Source organism: Echiichthys vipera (assembly GCF_963691815.1).
Source record: "Echiichthys vipera genome assembly, chromosome: 7".
In the NCBI taxonomy this organism is placed as follows: Eukaryota; Metazoa; Chordata; class Actinopteri; order Perciformes; family Trachinidae; genus Echiichthys; species Echiichthys vipera.
In genome coordinates, this window is record NC_139832.1 from 29,011,196 (window position 1) to 29,032,364 (window position 21,169).

Here is a 21,169-nt window from a genome sequence, read left to right on the forward strand (position 1 = left end):
GATAGCAAAACAAAGGATGTATGAAAGATTAGGCAGCGAAATGATAGCTTTTTGCTAATAGTGTTGCACCTTAAACCAATACTACAAAGGTACCACGGTACCCAGCTGTTAAAAACAATAGTATTTCACATTTTATTAGTGTTCGTACTTCATGAACTCAGCGACAGCGGGGCGGTGATGAAGCAGAGCAGTGCTCCTGACGACCGTCCTAGGTTGGTTTATAAGACGCACAGAGCTAAAATGTAGCTGACAGTGTCCAGCCCACGGACACCACAGAGCCCATCTGTAAATGATGCTTTAAAGCGATACAGACCAACCTGGAGAAACATCAAGCTGACAGACATGTGGACTTGTTCAAAGAATTCAGAGAGCTGCAGGTTAGAGATGGATAACATAAATATCCCCCGGATGTAACATAATATCTGAGTAGAGCACAGAACGGCTTGTAGTTTGTATCAACATCTTTATCAACATGAAATGCAAATTGCAATTTCCCCCTTTGTGGTTTGAATAAAGGATTATCTCATTTTATGAACTAAACATGTTGTTTGCAGCTTTTAAAAAAAGAAATATTTTCATTTTGACTTTTTAAGTTAAAATGTTCTACTTAATAAAAAGAGATAATTAAAAAAGTTCCACATGCTGTCATCTAATATTGTATTCCATTACTTCTGATGATGTTGGAGTTCTCTGACGTGGTATCGGTTCAGTATTGGTATCAAGTAATTTTAGACAGGTAACATACCAAAGTCATAATTTTGGTATTGTGATGTTTGGTATTGGGATTAGCGCTATTCAAGTGAAGAGAAGATCACACAATCATGCTCACTGCTTGCTTGTGTGTCAGTCTACAATATCCAGGACAGCTGTTAAACATCAGTGCATTCATGTGAAACTTCATTGGAAGATCAAGCTCAGGAGATGAACGATCATTTGCAAGAGGGAAAGGCTGTTGAGTGTAGGCGTTGGTTTGCGCTCAGTGACTTCTACTTAATTATGTGTTTCATTTAGATAAACATTACTGTGCAAAGACGCTGCATACAGTGTTCTGTCTGATGTGGTGGTTAGTGATACAGGAGCTCCACAGGGGACTGTACTGTCTCCTTTCCTGTTTACCTTATACACCACTGACTTTCAGTACAACACTGAGTCGTGTCACCTGCAAAAGTTTTCTGACGACTCGGCTGTTGTTGGGTGTATAAGTGAGGGACGGGAGGAGGAGTACAGGGCACTGGAAGACAACTTTGTGAAGTGGACTGGACAGAACATCGGCTGAACATCAGCAAGACCAGAGAGATGGTGATAGATTTCAGGAAGAAGAGGATGACGGCCTTCCAACCTCTGTGCATTCTGGGAAAGGAGGTGGAGGCGGTGGAGGATTACAAGTACCTGGGTGTTACCATCAACCACAGACTGGACTGGAGATCTAACACTGAAGCTGTTTACAAGAAGGGGATGAGCAGACTTTACTTCCTGAGGAAGCTGAGATCCTTCAACGTGTGCAGCAAGATGTTGGAGATCTTTTATCAGTCTGTGGTGGCCAGTGTACTTTTCTTTGCTGTGGTTTGTTGGGGAAACAGCATTGGCGCCAGCGACACCAACAGACTCAACAAATTGATCAGGAAGGCTGACTCTGTGATTGGCTGCAAACAGGACACTCTGGAGGCTGTTGTGGAGAGGAGGACACTGAAAAAACTGTTATCCATTATGGATGATCCTCTCCACCCTCTCCAGCTCACACTGGTCAGACAGCGGAGCTCCTTCTCCAGAATGCTGCTTCAGCTTCGCTGTCGTAGCAACAGATACAGGAAGTCTTTCCTGCCACAATCCATCACTTTTTATAATAACTCTCTCACCTCTGCCTGTCAGAGAACTCTGCTCTCTCTACTGTTTTTTTTTTGTTTTGTTTTGTATATATACACTATGTATATATTGGATTCTATTTATGTTATGTACAAAGTTCTTATTTGCTGACCCACTACTGCTGTTACAAAATAATTTCCCAGTCTGGGATCATTAAAGTAATTCTATTCTATTCTATTCTATTCTATTCTATTCTATTCTATTCTATTCTATTCTATTCTATAACAAATTTGTGTTGTTGAGATAAAAATAAAAAACAAACACCTCAGGCACAATTAAAAACAGTCTTTCTTAAAAACAGAAGCATGGCGTGGGCTTTTGTCTTTTTTTTTCATTTCTATCGTCTCCCTCTTATTATTCTGCAATCTTCCCTTCTATCACACTCATCCCTTTACATTTTCTTTTTCCATATTGTGTCCTCCTCAGCTTCTTTTATTGCGTCTCTCCCCTTTTCTGATGTTCCTCAAGAGGATCAAAAGACTGACAAGATACAATGTATGTGATTGATTTACATACTTCACATGTCAGAATCGTTGTGAGCCAGTCGCTCACTGCTGCTTGAGTGTCCACTACAAGTAAAATGAACATGCAAATTCAGCTCCACTACTGCGGTTTCAAAGTATCTTTATCTCTCTTATACAGTATATGATCTTATTAGATCCCCTGGGTTGTGACATGAACCGCCGAGGCGTATTTGTGCCGAGAGAAGGGATGATTGCTTTGACAAGCAGGTGGAGATACGAGTAATCCCATTTGAATCCTTCCTCTGGTGGAGATTGGAAGGTCAGGGGGGAAGGGATGAGTTGTGGCAGGAAGTGTGAAATTATGAAAAAGGTGAAGAGGAGCATGGCCTTGTTATAAGTAATCTGTGTTTAGATGCAGGGGAGGGTCGTTATTGAGGAACAGAAGGTTCAAGGGGGGATGATAGCCACGGATGTATGACAAGAGGGTGAGAGAAAGAGACGAGGAGAGGAGGTGAAAGGTGGATGGTAGACAATTTAAAGGAGCATTTCATGAATTAAATACCAGGCTTATTAACTCTTGACACTTTGTTTCAGAAACAAATTGTGCCTGCAGATGTATTTATCAAACAGGCACGACAGCCTGAAAGCGCAGTTTAAGTAATCGGTGAAGTGTGCCTTCAATAAGACAAATGAAAAACAAATGCAAATATGATACATACTGTATGGCTGATTGGGCATTTCACTGGATTTATTAAAGTCCCAGTCGGCAACATTTGTTTGATCATATTTACTGAAGCAGACGCTGTGCTCGGATGTAAGAACATAAATCATACGGTTTTAGAAAAAAAACGCACCTCTACCTGCTACTAGAGCTTGCTTGTAAAAATCCACCGCGCCCGTGTCATCCTGTCCACTCAGCACAGTGCACAGTTGTGCATACACAGATCACTCCTCCCCGCTCGTGCATGTTACAATATCACATGCACATGCCTCAAGCTACGCATATGCTAAATGATGTTAGCAGTTATCTATGAGTAAGTTAGCCAGCCTGCCTCCATGTAGCATTTACTCCATTCTGTTTATCAATGAACGTAGAGGTGGGCGCGTTCACAATTTGACTGACTCAACTCGATCTGCCAGATTTGCCGACTGCTGCTTTAAGGTGCAGGCAAAAGAAAAAGCAATTTTGTCCTGATATATTAAAAAAGGCCATTTTATTTGAAGGAAATGAATGAGCAAAACCAACTGTTTTATAATACCAAACAATGAGCAGCAGGGAGCTGCGGCTTTGTGTTTATTAAACCTGAACATGACATTAACTGGGGTACTAATGCACGTTGGTGAGTCCACTCTTTTAGAAGGTCATTCACAGTGTGGCGGTTGCTTTTTAAAATGCATGTGATTTCATCTCTCTCTTATTTTTTGAGCAGTTGAAAGTGAATGAATATTGGACAACCAAATCATTTTTCTCATGTGGAGCTAAACCATGACTTTATTGTTGTATATGTTGGAATCATATTACTTTTGGGTACCTTTTATTGAGTGGTTGAAGGCAGATAAATGAAGGGAGTGAGTGGAACATTTTGCAATTAAGGTTTCACCTGAACCGAGGATGTGAGCGTCATGTGGTATGCACCTTGGCTGCCAGAGTACTCCATCAGAACTGATGGTTGAAGAGCTTCTTACAAATGTTTACTGTTGTTTTATGGATTTTTACTATTTTCATTTGTATGCTGAACTTTTTGTAGAAATTGGGACGCCATGACAACTGCTATTTAATTTTTATACCTAGTAAGGGCTAGGTGTAAGATTAAAGTTGTAACTTCTGCCCATGTTGGAACTATTTCTGCTGGTGCAACCATTAAAATGTTAGGGGTTAGTGTTGTCGTGACCCAAGCAAGGGAGCCAGAAGTAAGGGCGTAGGAAGAAGGGAAGGGGCCACTGCCTCACTACTTTACACCTCTGGCCCAATCTGTCATCGAGGCTGGTGTGATCCCATCACAAGATGTTCTCTAGTTTCTACAGGTTCCTCTATTTAATTGTCCTATTCCATGTCTTCTTACATGTCCCTTGAAGGGCATTTAAGGGTCAGTGTTTCTTTGCATGCATTTTAAAGGAAAATCGCAACTTGAAACATGTCCCTCTTAGTGCATATGGGCACTTTCTTAAAACAACCTCTCTGTGTTGGTGCCCATATCAATTGGACAACTAGTCAGGGCTCTCTCTCTCTGCTTCCTATCAGCTAACTGGGAGCCATAAGTGGCGTAACTGCTATGGATAAAGGTTTAACAGATGATTATTACGCTGGTCTCCTGCAAACAGATTTACATCTGGTTTTTAGCTCTTTGTGGTACAGATCTAGCCTCGTGAGACAATCCTGATCTCTGAGCTCATTTGTATTTTACTTACGGATCAGTCTGGTAACGTGCGGAGAAGAAAATTTGGGGCACTTTGCCAAGCAACCGAACCAATCAGCGTTGGTTTTGAGGTGGATTTAAGTGTGACGAAACAAGAAGCGACTGTTCAAACAACATGGCAGCTATCGAGCAAGCCGCTTGCTAGCACTTTTTTCTCTTGGATCCTCCTGTTGGAATATAAACTGGGCACCTGAAATTGGGCCTTTTATCTGTAAATTTACGCTACACAAACGGCAAATATCCTTTACTGACATGTTTACTTTCTGAGCTTTGCCTCGACGCTTTTAGTACATCATTCATTGATCTAGCCCGTATGACGGTGATTGACAGATGGTTTTTCCAATCAGCAACCAGTATTTTCACCCCTTCCTGAAAGATCTCCAAACGAGTTCCCAGATGGATTTTTTGAGAAAATGATAATCATGAGAGTCAAGCCATCTGGTGGAGTCAGGTTAGCACAGATCTGGGGATAGATGTACCTCACACAAGCAGTGTGATTCTAGGGATGGCAGTGTTGATCAGTTGGTCAACTTCTTTAGTCAGGACTAAAATATCTCAACAACTATTAGACGGATTGCTATGAAATATTGTACAGACATTATGGGTCCCCAGAGAAGGACACAGGTTCCCATTAGGAGCAATTGTAATAACGTAATCATCAGGTAGCACTTAACTCTAAGCACTGCTGTGCCAAAGTAGCTTCATAGAGCTGCTAGCATGGCTGTACTTAACCTTAATACTTGTATGGTTCTCAATTCTGCGGTTCCTTTTATTTACAGTGTTTAATTTAATTAAACATTTAATTTAATCCTTTATTGTGAAGCACAACTCTGGGTTGGTAACAGTGCGAAAACTTATTGATTATTGATTATCCTTTAGATAATGCAGACCACAGGTACATGTGATGAATTGATGATAAAATTGCTGTAAATAGTTCTAGCCGAGAATAAAAAGTAATTCCAGCAGTCGGGTTACCAGGTTTGTTACCGAGTGTGTCAAGCGATCAGCCTGTTCCATGTCAAGTGATGAACCAATGAAGCAGCTTAGAAACTGTTTAAACGGGCCATTGTGGGCTTTGAGAAGTTTTGTACATTCACAAGAACTTGTAGAGAGAATTGAAATAGATGTGGCTTTTAATGTTAATTGAGACCGGCTTCAAACCGGGAGACAGACTCGTCCCAGTAGCAAATAACGCCCCCTTTGCTGAGGCTCCGAAGCAAACTGCATTTCACCCAGTGCCAGCCTATATTAGCTGCGCCGGACAACAGACAACTCCTGCAAACTGCAACGCCTAACGCTATTGGCTGCTACCATGGAAACAGAACGTGCCAGAAAGTGACTGTCAAACCCTTAAAAACATTTTTTAAATATTAATTAACACTAAATATATTTCTTTATGGAAAAGCAATATTTTCATTCTGTACCCCTCAAAAGAAAGATTCTACATATTCAACCTTTAACCTGTAATACATCATACTTTATCTGCAAAGTCAGTAGAGCTGTTATACAGTATATATATAGTACATGTAAATACTCAAGTAAGATACAAGAACTTGAGTGAATGCACTTACACTCCACTACTGCACATTCACATTTATGTCTTTGTACAGACAGAATTTTAGGAGTTAAAGGTGAATTCTATGCATCTGGCTGGTGTTGTAGTGATGATTCATGTAGAAACCACATAGAATATACCCTTTCAATTCCATTAATCAATTGTTCTTGTGGAAAGGTTCTGTACAGTATATTGCTGCCGGTAACTCAGCCGAACCGTTTCCTTCTACACAAGAAATAGTGTAGGGAACCTCACCATCTAAACCACTCTCCAACACATATGACCAACACCCTTAAGTTCTTTTTAGTGCAGGTACTCTCTTCATCTCATATCTTCCTTCTTAGCATTACAGATATTTTGGTGTAAAGTGCATGTATCTGTATTTCTCTCAGTTACAAATTGCTTGGGGCTTTTTGCAGGCATTCAGACCTTTAAGATAGCTTTTGGCTGTATTTAATGCACTCACACTGTTATCTGTTTTCAAACAGGCTTACAATTGCTGGATGTCACAGCAGTCTTGGTCGAAATTATATCTAAAAATGGTATCAAATAGTTGAGCTTCTGTAAGTGAAAATATTCTGATTTATGATTCAATTCTAGTAGCCTTGAGTGTGAAAATAAAATAAACCCACACAATGCTTGTGGATTTTGAAGTATTGATCATTATCACAGAGAGCATCACACACCCTGATTGCGGTATATTTCTAGGGACAGCTGATACGTTTTTTTCCCCCATGTGTGTTAGATATTGTTAGAGGCATTGTTCCTGAGAATCCTCTGTATGTGTAAATTATTCAGGTCTAGGCAACAAAAGGAAATAAACACCTGTCCTGGGAAATAATCCAAAAGATCAGGGACCTGGATACTTTCTGGACGCCGCTGGCTGAGCAGAAGTTCTGTGTCATGTTAATTACATCACAAAACCCATCTCAGTCTTGTAAGACTCAGCCTGAGGTACTACTGCAGTGGTTGGTAGTAAGTGATGCTGCACCTGGGGCTGTGCTTTGCAGTGTAATGTACAGTGGTTATTCATCTAGTGTCTACTTACTGCGCTGGCCGTGCCATCTGTGTCTGTTAGCCTCTGGTGCAGATCAAGCGAGACTGTCTGCAAGGAGAAGCACAACAACAACAACAGCAGCGACATGTCAATCAACAAGACCAACGACAGCAACTACTACAGCAACAGCTTGAAGCAGACATTAATCACTCACAACGAGAGGGATTAGTGGACAGGCTGAGAGATGGAACAGGCATGAAAGCAGGACGTGGTGTCTTTTTAAAACGGAAAATAAAGTTCAGCAGGGAAAATGGGAAGGAGGTTCAAAGAGGCGGTGGATGCATGCCAATAAGAGAAGCTGGGAATTAAACAGAATGATTTATATCAGCATTAAAGATCTAAACATACAAGAGCACTGTAATGGCAATTCAAACTAAATGCCATGATGTAGTAGCTTTGGTATAAATAATTTAAATTACATTTTAATAAGCCTGTGTGCAAAATGAAGAGATGCAGGGATGTCCTCTACACTATGGTTGCTATATCGTCAAGCTTTCCCTTCATGATTTCATATAAAAGTAAACAAAGGAGGCCCCTGATTTCTAGCACATGGTCTTGAATATTGTTTATAGATATTATCAACTATAGCAAGCTAGCTACAATTTTTTAATACTATATTGCAATAGCCTGCCTCAAAGTTAGCCTGGAAACCACACTAATCTACCAAGCTCATGTTTCATTTGTTCTGGCAGATTTCCAGTCTCCTGGAACCGTTCGGACTAATCACAACTTTTCATGTGGGGTGGTTTTAAGACGATGACTGACACGTCAACTTCTAGTCTGCAGGTCCGTTCATTCCAGTTTTTCAGGGTTATGTAACATAGATCAAACTGTCAAACTAGACAAGGTCAACCATGACTCAATATTCTGTTTATGTATCGACTATTTCTCACATAAAATGTTTTCATTAACACATTTTAGTGTACTGTTTAGCTATGTCTAGCTGCCATTGTTTTTCACTGAGCAAAGACCTCCGATTAGTTGTTGTTTTTGGTTGTAGGTTTATCCAATTGCTTCCAGAAGCATTTTGCTCCGCACCGTAGATAACGGCCCTTGGAAATCGGAAATTAACTGAGGGGGCCCAGACTAATGTGCATTTGCTGTTAGTCTAGTGATTGTGGGCTAGTTTAAAGTGATCATATGCCAAACAAGTCATCGAAGATGATACTGTTTGCTAAGATAAAGGAGTGATGATGATACAGTACATGCTTTGAATTCCTTGGATGTAGCTATGCAGTGTTCTAAGCAGATGGAAAGCAGCAGATAATTAAATGTTCATTATAACCAAACAAGCCTTGACTCTAGCTCAAAGACTTGAGACTTGACTTTGACTTGCAAAAATGACTTGGGAGCATTCTTGGGCACATGATGCTGTGATATTATATTAAAAGACTGAAGCAAAAGCCGGGTTATAAATCATAGAAATAAAAGAGCAGTGAATTGTGTAGAGTCCTAATGTTACTGTACACTATTTTAAATAAAACAATATGTACTTAAAGTGTTATTGGTTCTAATATAACCCTTGATTGGATTGGACATTCAACACCAACACCTTTGTAGTAACTTTTCAGTAATAGTGCCATGGGTGCAGATGGGGGGGACTATTTCTGAAAAACACTACCCCCCCCCCCTCAAAATTGAACACATTTATTTTCCGACTCCACATTCTTGACATTTTAGATTCACATCTAAAAAGAAATAATTGAAATAGTGGAAGAAATACTGTTTGACAAATATATTTTTGACTCCACATCCATCTCTCCACAACAACACAAATGAACGGGGTTTCTTACACAGATGCTGATCAGCAGGCTTTAAAAAAAGGGTTCATATTTCCATATCCATCCACATCAGTTAATCATGCATAAAGTAGTCCCATACACTGGGAGAAAAGGGAGATGGAGAGAAGAACTGGGGCTGAGGAGATATTACATGACCCTTAAGGTTATGATTTACTAATATAACAGTTAAGTAAGCAGTGATACACTGTTGGCTGTAAAGGATAAATAAACATAAAGGTAAAAAAATATCACTTTTTGTCCCCCCCAATCCTGACATCGGATCTGCACCCCTAAATAGTGCTTTTCTCTGCACTTACTTCTGCATTGTTTAGCTGGTGGGCCATAACAGTCTGACCCCAAAGCACACATTAGCAGGGTATTTCTTGCGAAAAAAACAACTATAAAGCTAAGGTTAACTAATCATTCATTTTACTTGTAGCTGCAGATGATGGAGAGAAAGAGAAACAGACAGATAGCACATGATAACGTGACGAACAGTGCGTATGTGTGTAATATTCCAATAAACGAATGTTGGCATGCATCTAACTATTTTCCAATGAATATTTAATAATTCCAGTCGTTATGAGTACTTCGTAGTATGAGTATAAGTATAAGTAAACAACAGTTTTTGAGGTTTTACAAATTTAGATTTTTCAATAATTAAGACATGTACTTTGAATATAAAGCCAGAGGGCATTAAAAAGCCTCAAATGGAGCTCATCCGTAAAAAATTATAAAAATACTGTGGGTAGACCCCCCTAGAGTCCCCTCTATTCTAAACTGTGACATACTACCATCTTACCTACTGTAGGAAGCAGTTACATGCCAGTGTTTGCAGCTTATGTTGGAGCAGATTAACACTGTGTTATCCATTCATTACACTTTCGCACTTGTGTTTTTGTTTTGAAAGCTTAATAAAAAGACACTGCCCTCTAAGCTCCTGAGATAATGAGTTTTTCTCTCATTAGATCCCCACGCTTCGAGGAAGGGGTTTAAGCGGGCCGACAGTTATTCACACTCTTCACACTTCACTTAAGTGAAGGTGACACAATTAATAGTTAAGTTTAAATATGCTCTTCAGACAGTAGACACTGACATAGACATCAGTAAAGACATGTTGGCTAATGTACAGTGTATTTATATGTCTGTGTGTGAGGATGTTGAGAATTGATTTCTAGTTCTCTCCTCTACTCTCTGCCTGTGAGTCACAGTTATATAAACCTGTTGTAATCAACGCTGCAGGTTTCTGTCACCAAGGTGACTGATGAGTATCACTGCTGCTACTGGGAGTGAATAGTGTCTGCATCGCTTGCAGGGTACCTGAGATTTTTACCAAAAGCAGCGGGGGAAAGCTAAGGCAATGGGGTCTGGCACAGTGGGCAGGACACACACACACACACACACACACACACACACACACACACACACATACACACACACACACACACACACACACACACAAATACGTACTGTATAAGATACTGGAAACATACTGAGTTGCAGGATGAATGGTTTGAGCTTGTTGGTACGCAGCCTGGTCACAGCTGGACTGAAATGAAAGGCGCTGTGTGTTGTTGGTTGTTCAGCATATAAAAGACTTACAGGTGAAGACTCACTGTCTGCTGTTTTCTTTACTGCACAGCCTACCCAATAGACTATTCCCAAGGTGGACATTCTGCTTCGCCAATATTAACACTGGTAGCATCCCTGCGTTGACTGACTCTTCAAGCACTTGGGTTTAACAAAAATGTGCTTCTGTACACATCCAGCACTCTCATTACCTGGTTAGGTTTGTTGTTGTTGAAGGTTACTTAAAGAGGACCTATAATGCTTTTCCATCATTTCTGACCTATGAATGTAGTTATAATGTTTCTGACCGTCAAGCATCAAATAATAAAGTACTTGTATTTAGATGTGAGCCCTGCAGACCGTCTGGGTTGGCTGTGCTCAGCTCTGAACTCTAGGGTCTCGGTCACTATTAGAGATTTTCCTGGATTTGTCTCCGTAGCAGAATCCTGACTTCCCTATTGATCATGCTGCTACACACAGGCTCAAACTGTAAGCTGTGAGTTCTGCCACTTTTATGCTGTTTATTTTGGAAGTTAACCTGTTAAAGCTAATGTTAGCATTTGGTTAGTTTCCATATAGACGTGTTTTCAGCTGCTAGGATAACTGATTCCGTATATGGTAAGGGGCGTAACATTTCCTGGTACGCAGCATAAACAGTTGACCAATCACAGTAGTGCAGACCAGCCGACCAATCACAGCACACTGGGCTTTTCTGGGTGGGGGGGGAGTAGGTCAGACCGAGCCGCCACACAGAGGTGCTGCAGCAATGGACAATATGAGAAATATAAGGTGTTTTTTAAAGGTCAAAGCATGTAAACCTATTGTAGTTGACCAGAAAAGTACAAATATGACCCTGAAAACCAGCATACTAGGGCCTCTTTAAAAAGTCAACATTGACTTGGTATCACATGGGACACAAACTCTCTCCCAGGTCTATGTGTGTTTGACCCATGCACCACCTCAGCCACCCTCCTTATGTGGAGTTTTCAGTCTTTTAACACTTCGATGCATACTCCCTACCGTGTCATCTCACAGCACTGCAATTAGGCATTGAGAGTGATACAGATGGATGATCCAGCTTAGGCCTACCAATAGAATAAATGATCCAACTGATATTCATTAGTCAGATAATATCTGAATTGGCTGAGTTCTTTTAAACAGGATTCCATTCTTTTGCTGAGAAAAGAGAAGAAAGCTGCATCCCTTTGCTTCTATTCAGCCTCAGTATCACCTATACCAGATCAGCAGCTACGATCAAAAGCCATCATCCTGAAGCTGATTTTTTCCAGGTGAGAAACACAATTTCTTTTCTGTGGCACACAGAGAGCCCCAAATAATGATATTCTCTTACAAAATGAACAAACTCCCAAGGGAGCACGGAGGAAGACAGTGGGGAATCTGAAGGTGACACCAGGCAACACAGCCACTTTGAGGCTGGTTTGCAGGTAACAGGATTCCCAGTGTGTTATCACAGAGCAGTGGTGCCAGCACATGGCGCTAGTTACATCTCGACAGGCACCACATCATTCAGTGTGTAGCTGGCTTATTTTTCATTCAGTAAACAGGTCATGATTCACTCTGGCGCGGTATGATAATAGAACTTCCCGTTCCAGACTCCTGCAGTCCTAATACTGAGGCAGGTAATACCTGGCCAAACAGAAAGACAAAGCCACATTCAATACACCTCCTCAAAGATATTTACTTTGATATGATTGCTGCATTATACTGTCTGGCCTTTTGAAAATGTAATCCACAGAAAATCACTATTCATGTGCTTTTCTTTAGTTCAAATTATTCTGGAAATACACTTTCCAACAATAAAAGTTTGGTGAGCAATCTTCTTTTCCAGAGCAGTGTTTTCCTGCTTTTGTCATTTGTCACTCGAAGGGTGATTTCAGGGGTAATTACCCCAATGTGGAAAATCATATGATAATACAGAAACCTTGAAATAAATCAAAATAAGAGTATGAGAGGATCATGTATTCAAAGACACTGTATTTGATATACAGAAAATGAATTTAGCAGTAAACAACTATTTTCTAGATATAGTTGAATAATGGTGTCCTGATCGGTCACTCTCCCGCTGTGTGTGTTGTAATCTGACCTTCTCTGTTGTTTGTTGTGGTAGCTGTTTGTTAGTTAGCCAGTTCGCCCGCCAGTTCCACCATACTTTTATGCTTCACTGATTACAGAAAATGAGCCAAACAGCTAGCTGGTTGCCAGCAGTAGTGCAGCATCTACTGGTACCTCAGACTCACTAGCTAGCTAACCGCAGGCAGCAGCAACGGGGAGTGAGGCGGAGAGACAACCTGGCTTATGTCACTTTAGTATTCCCATCTGGTGTTTAAAAGTAAAAGTTCAAAGTATTATTTCCCGAGTCCAAACCTTGAATATCTCCAAAAATTGCAGCAGTGCTGTGTTCCCTGTTGTTTGAACAGATCTGGGACCACTTTCGTATTGATGGAAAGATATCTCACTCAAGAAAGAATTTACGTAAAAGGTTCCCAGGTTTGGACATTGTTTTTTTATCTGTATAACTGACTTTTTCAACTACAAAGGCTATGCGCGGAGCGGGTGCACTCACACTGCTCAAACGCACAAGGCTTTAGCTGAAAAAACGGTTTTGGCCCGGTACGGAAGGACAGTGTGAGAGCGCCCTAAGAGTCTGGTCCTCGGGCCGACAATTTGTCGAAATCTAAATAATAATAATAATAAAATATCTACTAATAAAAATCTAATAAGGACTACGTCCGACTCAAGGCTATCAGAAAATTTGGCCTTGCAACTAACCCACAGCGACCAAAGAAACATTAGCCGACAAAACTTTCGTCCATTGGTCGCAGGAAAAAAAAATTAAAAAATTTGGAGCTGTGTCTGTCAAAATTAAGTGAAAATCTATGTGACTGACGGCTGGTCTAAAAGGCTTGAGGGCTTTTGATTTGAAGGGCCAGATACAGGAAGTTGTGACACTCACTCACTGTCTATTTTTTTTAACATGGCAGGTCCCTTCCAACATGATTAGACAGTTAATAATTAATAGCCAATCATGTCGGGAAAAATGTCTAAAATATGGGATTACTTTGAAAAGAACAAGGACGACCCCAAGAAGGTCATATGCAAACTTTGAAAGAAAAACTTTTGCCCATCAATCGTCCACGATGAACATGACCTACCACCTTAAACATGTCAGTAACGTTAGACCAACATAACCTACCACCTTAAACATGTAAGTAGTGTTAGATGAACATGACCTACCACCTTAAACATGTAAGTAATGTTAGACGAACGTGACCTACCACCTTAAACATGTAAGTAACGTTAGACGAACATGACCTACCACCTTAAGCATGTAAGTAACGTTAGCTGAACGTGACCTACCACCCTAAACATGTAAGTAACATTAGACGAACATGACCTACCACCTTAAACATGTAAGTAACGTTAGATGAACATGACCTACCACCTTAAACAGGTAAGTAACGTTAGCCTAGCTACCTGCCCATGTCCGACAGTCTCCTTGCTGATTTTTTCTGACACATTCAGAATTAGGATCTGAAATAATTTGCCGCAGCTGTGCACACAATTCAAACAATGGTTATTAATTATGTTGAATTATGTTATTTAGTCACTGGTGGGAAATATGTATATATGTATATATATATGCATCGATTAGTTGACTAATCACAACTGTATTAATGATACCAAATAATTACACTGTAAACCAAAGCTTTATTTAACATTTCATTTTACTCTTTCTTTCATTATCACTTATTCATCAAATCATTCTTTTTAACATATTTGGCTTGTTGAGATGGCAAAAGAATGGAGAAATTAAAGCAATGTCATTGTCATCTCTACTTTACCCTTTGCCCTTACAATTTTCAAGCTTCAATTAATTGCTATCTACTTTTCCACAGAGAAGAAACTACATAAAGGAATCATTCCTAAGGAGATCCCGTCTTCATACCTGCCTAAACTGGTAAAAATCAGACTTGACTGTGTTTAGTCATCCATGAGATAGAGTGCCTTTGTGCCAAAGTCACTGTATACAAGTCAGCCTCTGAGTGGAGTAATGGGCTCTCAGGAGGGTTTCAGGGTCACAGGTGATTATTGATCATTTCTTTGTCAGAAGGCATTTCAATCATTTCTTCTACAATAGAGGTAACCCGACTGAATGAACCGATTCTACTTAAACCTGGACAATTAGTCAGAAGTATATTAAATTAACATCCAGGGCCAAGGGCTAAAGGTCATTTATAAATAGGAATCACACCTGGTACATACAGTGATCAAACAGAACAAATTATGAACACTTGATTTCATCTGAAATATTGTATTTTTTTAAATAAAATATCAGCTGTTACTATACCACTGCAGCATTAGCATGTTTTTAAAAAAATAGCAAGGGCACTTTGCGCTGAGCAAAATTAGAGAACACTTTCAGATCCCTCCCAGTTATTGGTTTTAATCTGGCACCTGGTGACATTGACTTCATTGTTAGACACACCCTATTTATCTGCAGCTCTCCTGGTTACTTTGTAAGATGGCAGCTGCTCTAAGGAGACTGAAACCCTGAGACAGCAGGTTGTCCAGATGAAGGCCAAAGGGATTATCCTCTCAGCCATCAGAGAGAGGTTGGACGTTCACAGTCTGTGATTTCAAGATTTTGAAACTTTACAAGGACATAGATTAATTTAAGTCCCTCAAAAAGATTGGTCGTCTACGTAAAACAAGTGCACAAGAGGACCAGATTATGCAAAGACTCTCAATGGGGAATCGATTCAACATTGCAGCTGGAGTTGGTCTCCAGTTCAGTGCTGAACAGGGCTAAGATCTGTCTCTAGACAAAGAGTCTCACTGTTTAAGACTTTTTGGAGTGAAAGCCCACTCTGCAGTGATCAAACCTCTCATCAGCAGAAAAAATAAAAAGGCTAGACCCTTGCTGAGGAGCATGTTGTGTGGACGGAGAAGAACGGGTCCAGAGTGACTTCAGTGATAAGAGTACGTTCAGTTTATTTGTGTTTGATGGAAACATTATGTTGGGCGTAGGACTGGGGAAAGACTGAACCCAAAGTATGTAAAGAAGTCAGTTAATGGGCCTCTTGTACAGCTACATGCCAGGGTGAATGCAAATGTTTATGTGAACCTCCTTCAGCAACATGCAATACCTTCACTGCAACTGTCTCCCAATCAGCTGCAACTTTAATGCAAGACAACGTCCCCTGTCACACTGTAAAACAGGTGAAGCAGTTCCTTAAAGCTAAGATTATTGAAACAATGAAATGACCAGAGTCCAGATCTAAACTCCATAGAGAATCTCTGGAAACTCCTTGGCAACAAGGTAATGTCTAAGAAACCCACTACAGTTACTATATAAAAGGATGGATGACGTTTCTAAGTCAGAAAAGTAAAGCCAATGTAGTAGTAGTCGTGCCAAAAAAAGTCTGATTGCATAGAGCTCAATGAAAAAATGGCCCTACCCTAGTCACATGATTTATTCCCTCAGTAAACATTTTCCTAATGAGTTTATGGTCTCAATCACTCGTTTCAAGTCTTCTTCAATACAGCATGTTGTTTATTTAGTAAATGATGGTCCCATTTAGAGACAAAAAGACAATAAAGCAGGGGATGCTTTCGGGCCTGGCTACGTTGTGACTGGCAGGTTGTTGTGTTAGCGTCAGGATAGAAGTTTGGTAATTCTTATCCATGGCACTGTGTACATTAAAACAGCTGTGAACTTGTTTTTGGGCATTGTCTTTCTTTAAGTCTTAGCATTTTTACCTTTTCACAGTGGGTTTGCTGTTCATTAGAGTTCATTGTAACATTTTGGTGGTCTAAAAATGTCTTATCCAGCATTCAGTTGCACCTTGCTAACAAAGCTAGCTGGTACCTTAGGGGAACTGACAATTTTCAACTGACCGTGTCTCTGCAAAGTTGACAGTACATACAGCACCCAGAGCTACCTACCTACCCGCCTCTGCTAGTTGAAAATCATGAATTTGTCTCTTTAGTGTTTAGCTTAGTGCACAGCCTTCATACGACAATGACCAAATATGGTCACGTCCGGTTTCAAAAAAACTAAAATGCCTAACTCGAGGCTTAAAAACGGTAGTCCACAAACCAATCCAGTCCACAATTGTATTTTCTATTTCTCTCTTTGATTCCTATTCCCTCCTACCACACCTACCCTCCCTCCCCCCTGGCAGGACATTGTGTTTAGTTATTCTTAGCTTTATCTGCTGTAGTAGCCCACTCTCCCAAAGACAGCTGAGTCTGCTGGGGCTCCATTAGCCTCAGCATGTTCAGTACTGGGTGGGATGCAGGCAAAGCAGAGGAACGGAGAGACAAATAGGGAGGGGCAGGAAGAGAGGGAGGAGGATAAAGAGGCATCTGTGACTAGAGAGCTGCTCTAAAGGGGCGGGAGTGTGAAAAAAATACAATTGCAAAAGTTTGGACACAAGGCCTTTAATTTCCTTTTCCCTTTCTTCATCCACTCCCTACCTACATCCTTTCTCATCATTTAGTATTTAACTTGTTATTCAACCCCCTGCTTCTTTCTTCTCTTTGTCCTTTTGTTATGTCCCTTGCAGATGCTTTGATTTTAGTACGCTGTTTTGACATTCTCCAATTTTGCCAATGTAAGATCTCCCAATTTACAAATGCTCAACTGTATGGGGGAAAATATCACTGGCTTGTTTGCAGCAGATAGATAGAGTCCTAGCAGCCTGAAGGATAATTAGAGCTAAAAAAAGAAAATGAAAGGAGAAACCAACAGTGCAACAGGGTTCTCAGTCCATCAGTATGTCTGTCAAGTCTGGTCTAACTCAATTTTTTTACCATTTATGCAATTTAACCTCTGCAGAGCATCTAATCATTTCACACACACTCCACCAGTACAATCTTATTATTTAATGTACACTTCCTTACAATATGCCAGCAGGAAGTATGTTTATATATATTTGATCTACATTAATAATTTTTCCGTCTCTGTGTGGCTGGATTGGCCTTTGGCAGGCCTCTATCAAAGATCAGATATTCAAATTATTAAATTCAAGCATAAAATGATAACCTCTCCCTGTAAGACAGAGAAATGTTCAAAATGTCTATCATGAATATCTTTGTACTTATATCAATCATATTATGGGAGAAAAAGTTGGTCCCATAAAGCTTTAAATAGGGTTCAAGAATATGGCTGGTCTTCTGTATTTTGCTTATTGTCAATTACATCAACAGATGTACAGAGCTGATATCCGTTGATGTTGGTGTTCCTCTTCTATCTCCACTTTTTTCCTTTGCAAGGGCACCTTCCACCCAGGACGATTGTGATTGGTTTAAATCCCCTATCCCAGAATTATAAGCCATCTAGCCAGTCCATACTTCAGTGCTGACACAGCACCATGGAGTTTGGTCTGGCAATGTGAGCCCACGAATTCCATTAAATTCCCAAACAGACAATGTATTAGTCTGTCTCTTAATAACTTTTGAAAGTATTCTTTGCTTGTTTTTTTTTCTTCTAAATTACCTGATATCTGCCTTTTTGGGGCCCTGAATGTCGCTTTTTGCTTGTTTGCAGTGCTCTGAGCTCATAAAAAATGAATCCTTGATCAGTGGGCTTGAGTGGAGTTCTAATTTTAAAAGGCCATGAGCAGTGTTGGGAAAGTTACTGGAAATTAGTAATAAGTTACTAGTTGCTTCTCACAAAAAGTAATTTAAGTACTTTACCAACTGTGTGTGTGTGTGTGTGTGTGTGCATGTTAGTGCATGCGACCGTGAAAGAATATTATTTCATAAATTAAGCTTAGCCAGCACCATTGAAACGACAGCGACACACAGCTTGAAGTTGTTTAGGACACCTCCAGAGCTCCGCCCTCTTGTCCAAATATGGTATTGTCCCGTTTCAAAAAACCAAGATGGCGACGACCAAGATTCCAATTTACTGGCTTCAAAACTGTATTCCACACACCAATGGGTGACATTGGTGACAGTATTTAACGTTAGCCAGTCTTAAACTAGAAGTCTTTCTTTGAGTGATGTGTAATCCATTAGCTAGCTCTCAACTCAAAATGATTCCTTGTTTCTGCTCCCAACAACAGACAACCCAGGCAACCCGCAACGCCAAACGCCATTGGCTGCTACAATGTAAACAGAACGGGACAGAGTTATTGTCAAACCCATAAAAAATGTTTGAAATATTAATTCAGGCTAAATATGGAAAAGCAATACTTTCATTCTGTACACCTCAAAACGCCCCTTTCTTTAAAAAAAAAAACTTTTAATAAAGGTTCTACATATTCAACCTTTAATGAAAGACAAAGAAAAAAACATGTTCACAGCTAATGTTTTTTAAAAGAAGATATAGCTTTAAATAAAGATTCTACAGATTCAACCTTTAAGTAAGTGTTGAATGGCTGGTGAGTATTAACAGCAGCAGCAGGATAGAGCATATGGGATTGACGCGGAATAAACCCGAGAGTGTGTTCATGGTAATGAACATGTCTCCCAGTGCAACTGTGTGGCTCATTGATGTGTTTTTAATAGTTTCTGGATGGAGCTCTATGGCTCAGAGGAAGAAGATATACTTTGGATACAAAAACAATACTTATTAACAGAATGAATGACATTGTTGGTTTTGTCCTTTAAATGTCATTTCTTGACAGTTAGCAATATATTGATTATTGCCAGCCTTGACATTTAAGACTTGAGCTTTGATTAAGGTTGGGGTTGGGCATGTAGTAGTCTTGCACTCCTAGACCATACTCCAGCGCTGAGCTACACCAGCTTATCTTTCTAGGATAGGGGGAAAACCTTTTATTCCATTGATCCTATCACAATTGTTCCAATCAAGCAGAGTGGATGGGACCTTTGCAACATAGATAGCAGAGGGCCTGACATCCAGCCCAGCACCAGACATCAGGCTGGAATAATCCAGCACTGTACATCCAGTAAGACAGACTAGGCACATCTGTCTTACCAAGGCACTAACCATATATGGTTATGATTAGGTAGCCTCCAGTGAATTAATGTAACTCAAGGCAATACCTGACCAAAACAGGTTGAGCGTCTGTTTATGTGTGTGTGTGTGTGTGTTTGTGTGTGTGTGTGTGTCCGTAATCGTTACCTTATTTTCCAGTCGTCCGATCAGCTCAGCCAGGCGGTTGATCTGAGCGTCCAGACCTTCTTTCCTCACCTCTACTGCACCTGCAATACACAAACATACACAGTCTAGATACACTGAATGAACCAATCTGGTTAGGTTTAAGCAACAAAACCACTTGGTTAGGAGAAGATCATGGGTGGTAAAATAAGTGTGTTTGTAACATAACTACACTGACTCATGAACCGCAGCCTCCTGGGTAAGAGAGTTCGTTTGACCCCCTCCTCACACCTGCATTTTCTCCTGCTGTATATGTGTTCTGAACATATGAACCTTATCTACATTGACTGATCAGCTCAGTCTCCTGCAGCCCCACTCGCTGCACTGGGCGGAGAAATAAAGTTATAGAGCTTTGGTTTAGTACATTTCTCTCAGCTGGTTAAGGCCCTGTTTAGACGAAGACGATCTAGAAAGGAAACGTCTTTGGGGGTAATTCTGGGTGCATGCGGTGACACAAAACTGTGTGAAATTCGATGTAGTATGCACACCAGGTGGCTAGGTGGAGCTGTGAAGCACTGCTGCACAACAACCAGAGCTGGTGCATGCGTAGAAACTTCCTTCTCCTTCTCTTCCTAACAGCGGAGAAGCAGGGGGCTGTACAGTGTGACAGGGATCTGCAGAACGGTCTGCAGCCTCCCACCACCTCGGATCCACCCAGGACACTTGAATGTCCCACTGATGGAAACAGTCCCACATGCTGTTGTTTACCTTAACTCTGCACATGGATGTTACGGAAACATGTACGCCACGTGAGCCCGCATGAGCGGATCAGAGCACACTTTTGTGTTTTTACCCCTTTACACGTAAACACAACTGTGGAGCGTTATTAACATTTCCACTCTGGATGGCGGTTTCACTTTTTTGCGTTTTTGAACCCCAAAACACAGTCGCCGTCTAAACGAAAGGCACATCTGATAAAATACTTTTATGTTTCACCTGTGAGCATTGTGGTGTAAACAGGGCAGGGGTCAGTTTCACAAAGCAGGTTTAGTGAAAACTCTGAGTCTGTTAACCCTGAAATGAGGGAAACTCTGAGTTTTCCGTTTCACAAAGGGAGGTAACTCAAACCAGAGACAGAGGGGTAACTCTAGCCTGTTTCACAGAGAGAGGTAACTTAAACTCTCAGTCAGTAACATGTTCTCTGAACCGAACCTGGTCGGGACCAGGTTTTTCTCAGCAAACCTTGAGTTTCTCTCTGTCTCCGCCCTCTTTCAGCCACACACAGTATTTGATTTCCTCATTCATTCAGTCAGCAGGCCAGTTTTGACGTAGTATAGTTCTGCTATAGTTCAGTCGTCTGTTTTTTCAG

The 21,169-nt window shown here is 40.6% G+C and overlaps 1 protein-coding gene across 1 annotated transcript in view; it reads right to left on the minus strand.

Annotated features, from left to right (window-relative positions):
* Window positions 1-21,169, minus strand: part of necab2 (N-terminal EF-hand calcium binding protein 2) — a gene marked incomplete at its 5' end in the record, with an annotated part of 194,659 nt that overhangs the window by 41,280 nt on the left and 132,210 nt on the right. Inside the window, 2 exons of the mRNA XM_083916290.1 lie at window positions 7,348-7,404; window positions 19,825-19,904. Coding sequence (XP_083772416.1) covers window positions 7,348-7,404; window positions 19,825-19,904 — 137 coding nt within the window. The remainder of the gene's footprint in view (window positions 1-7,347; window positions 7,405-19,824; window positions 19,905-21,169) is intronic.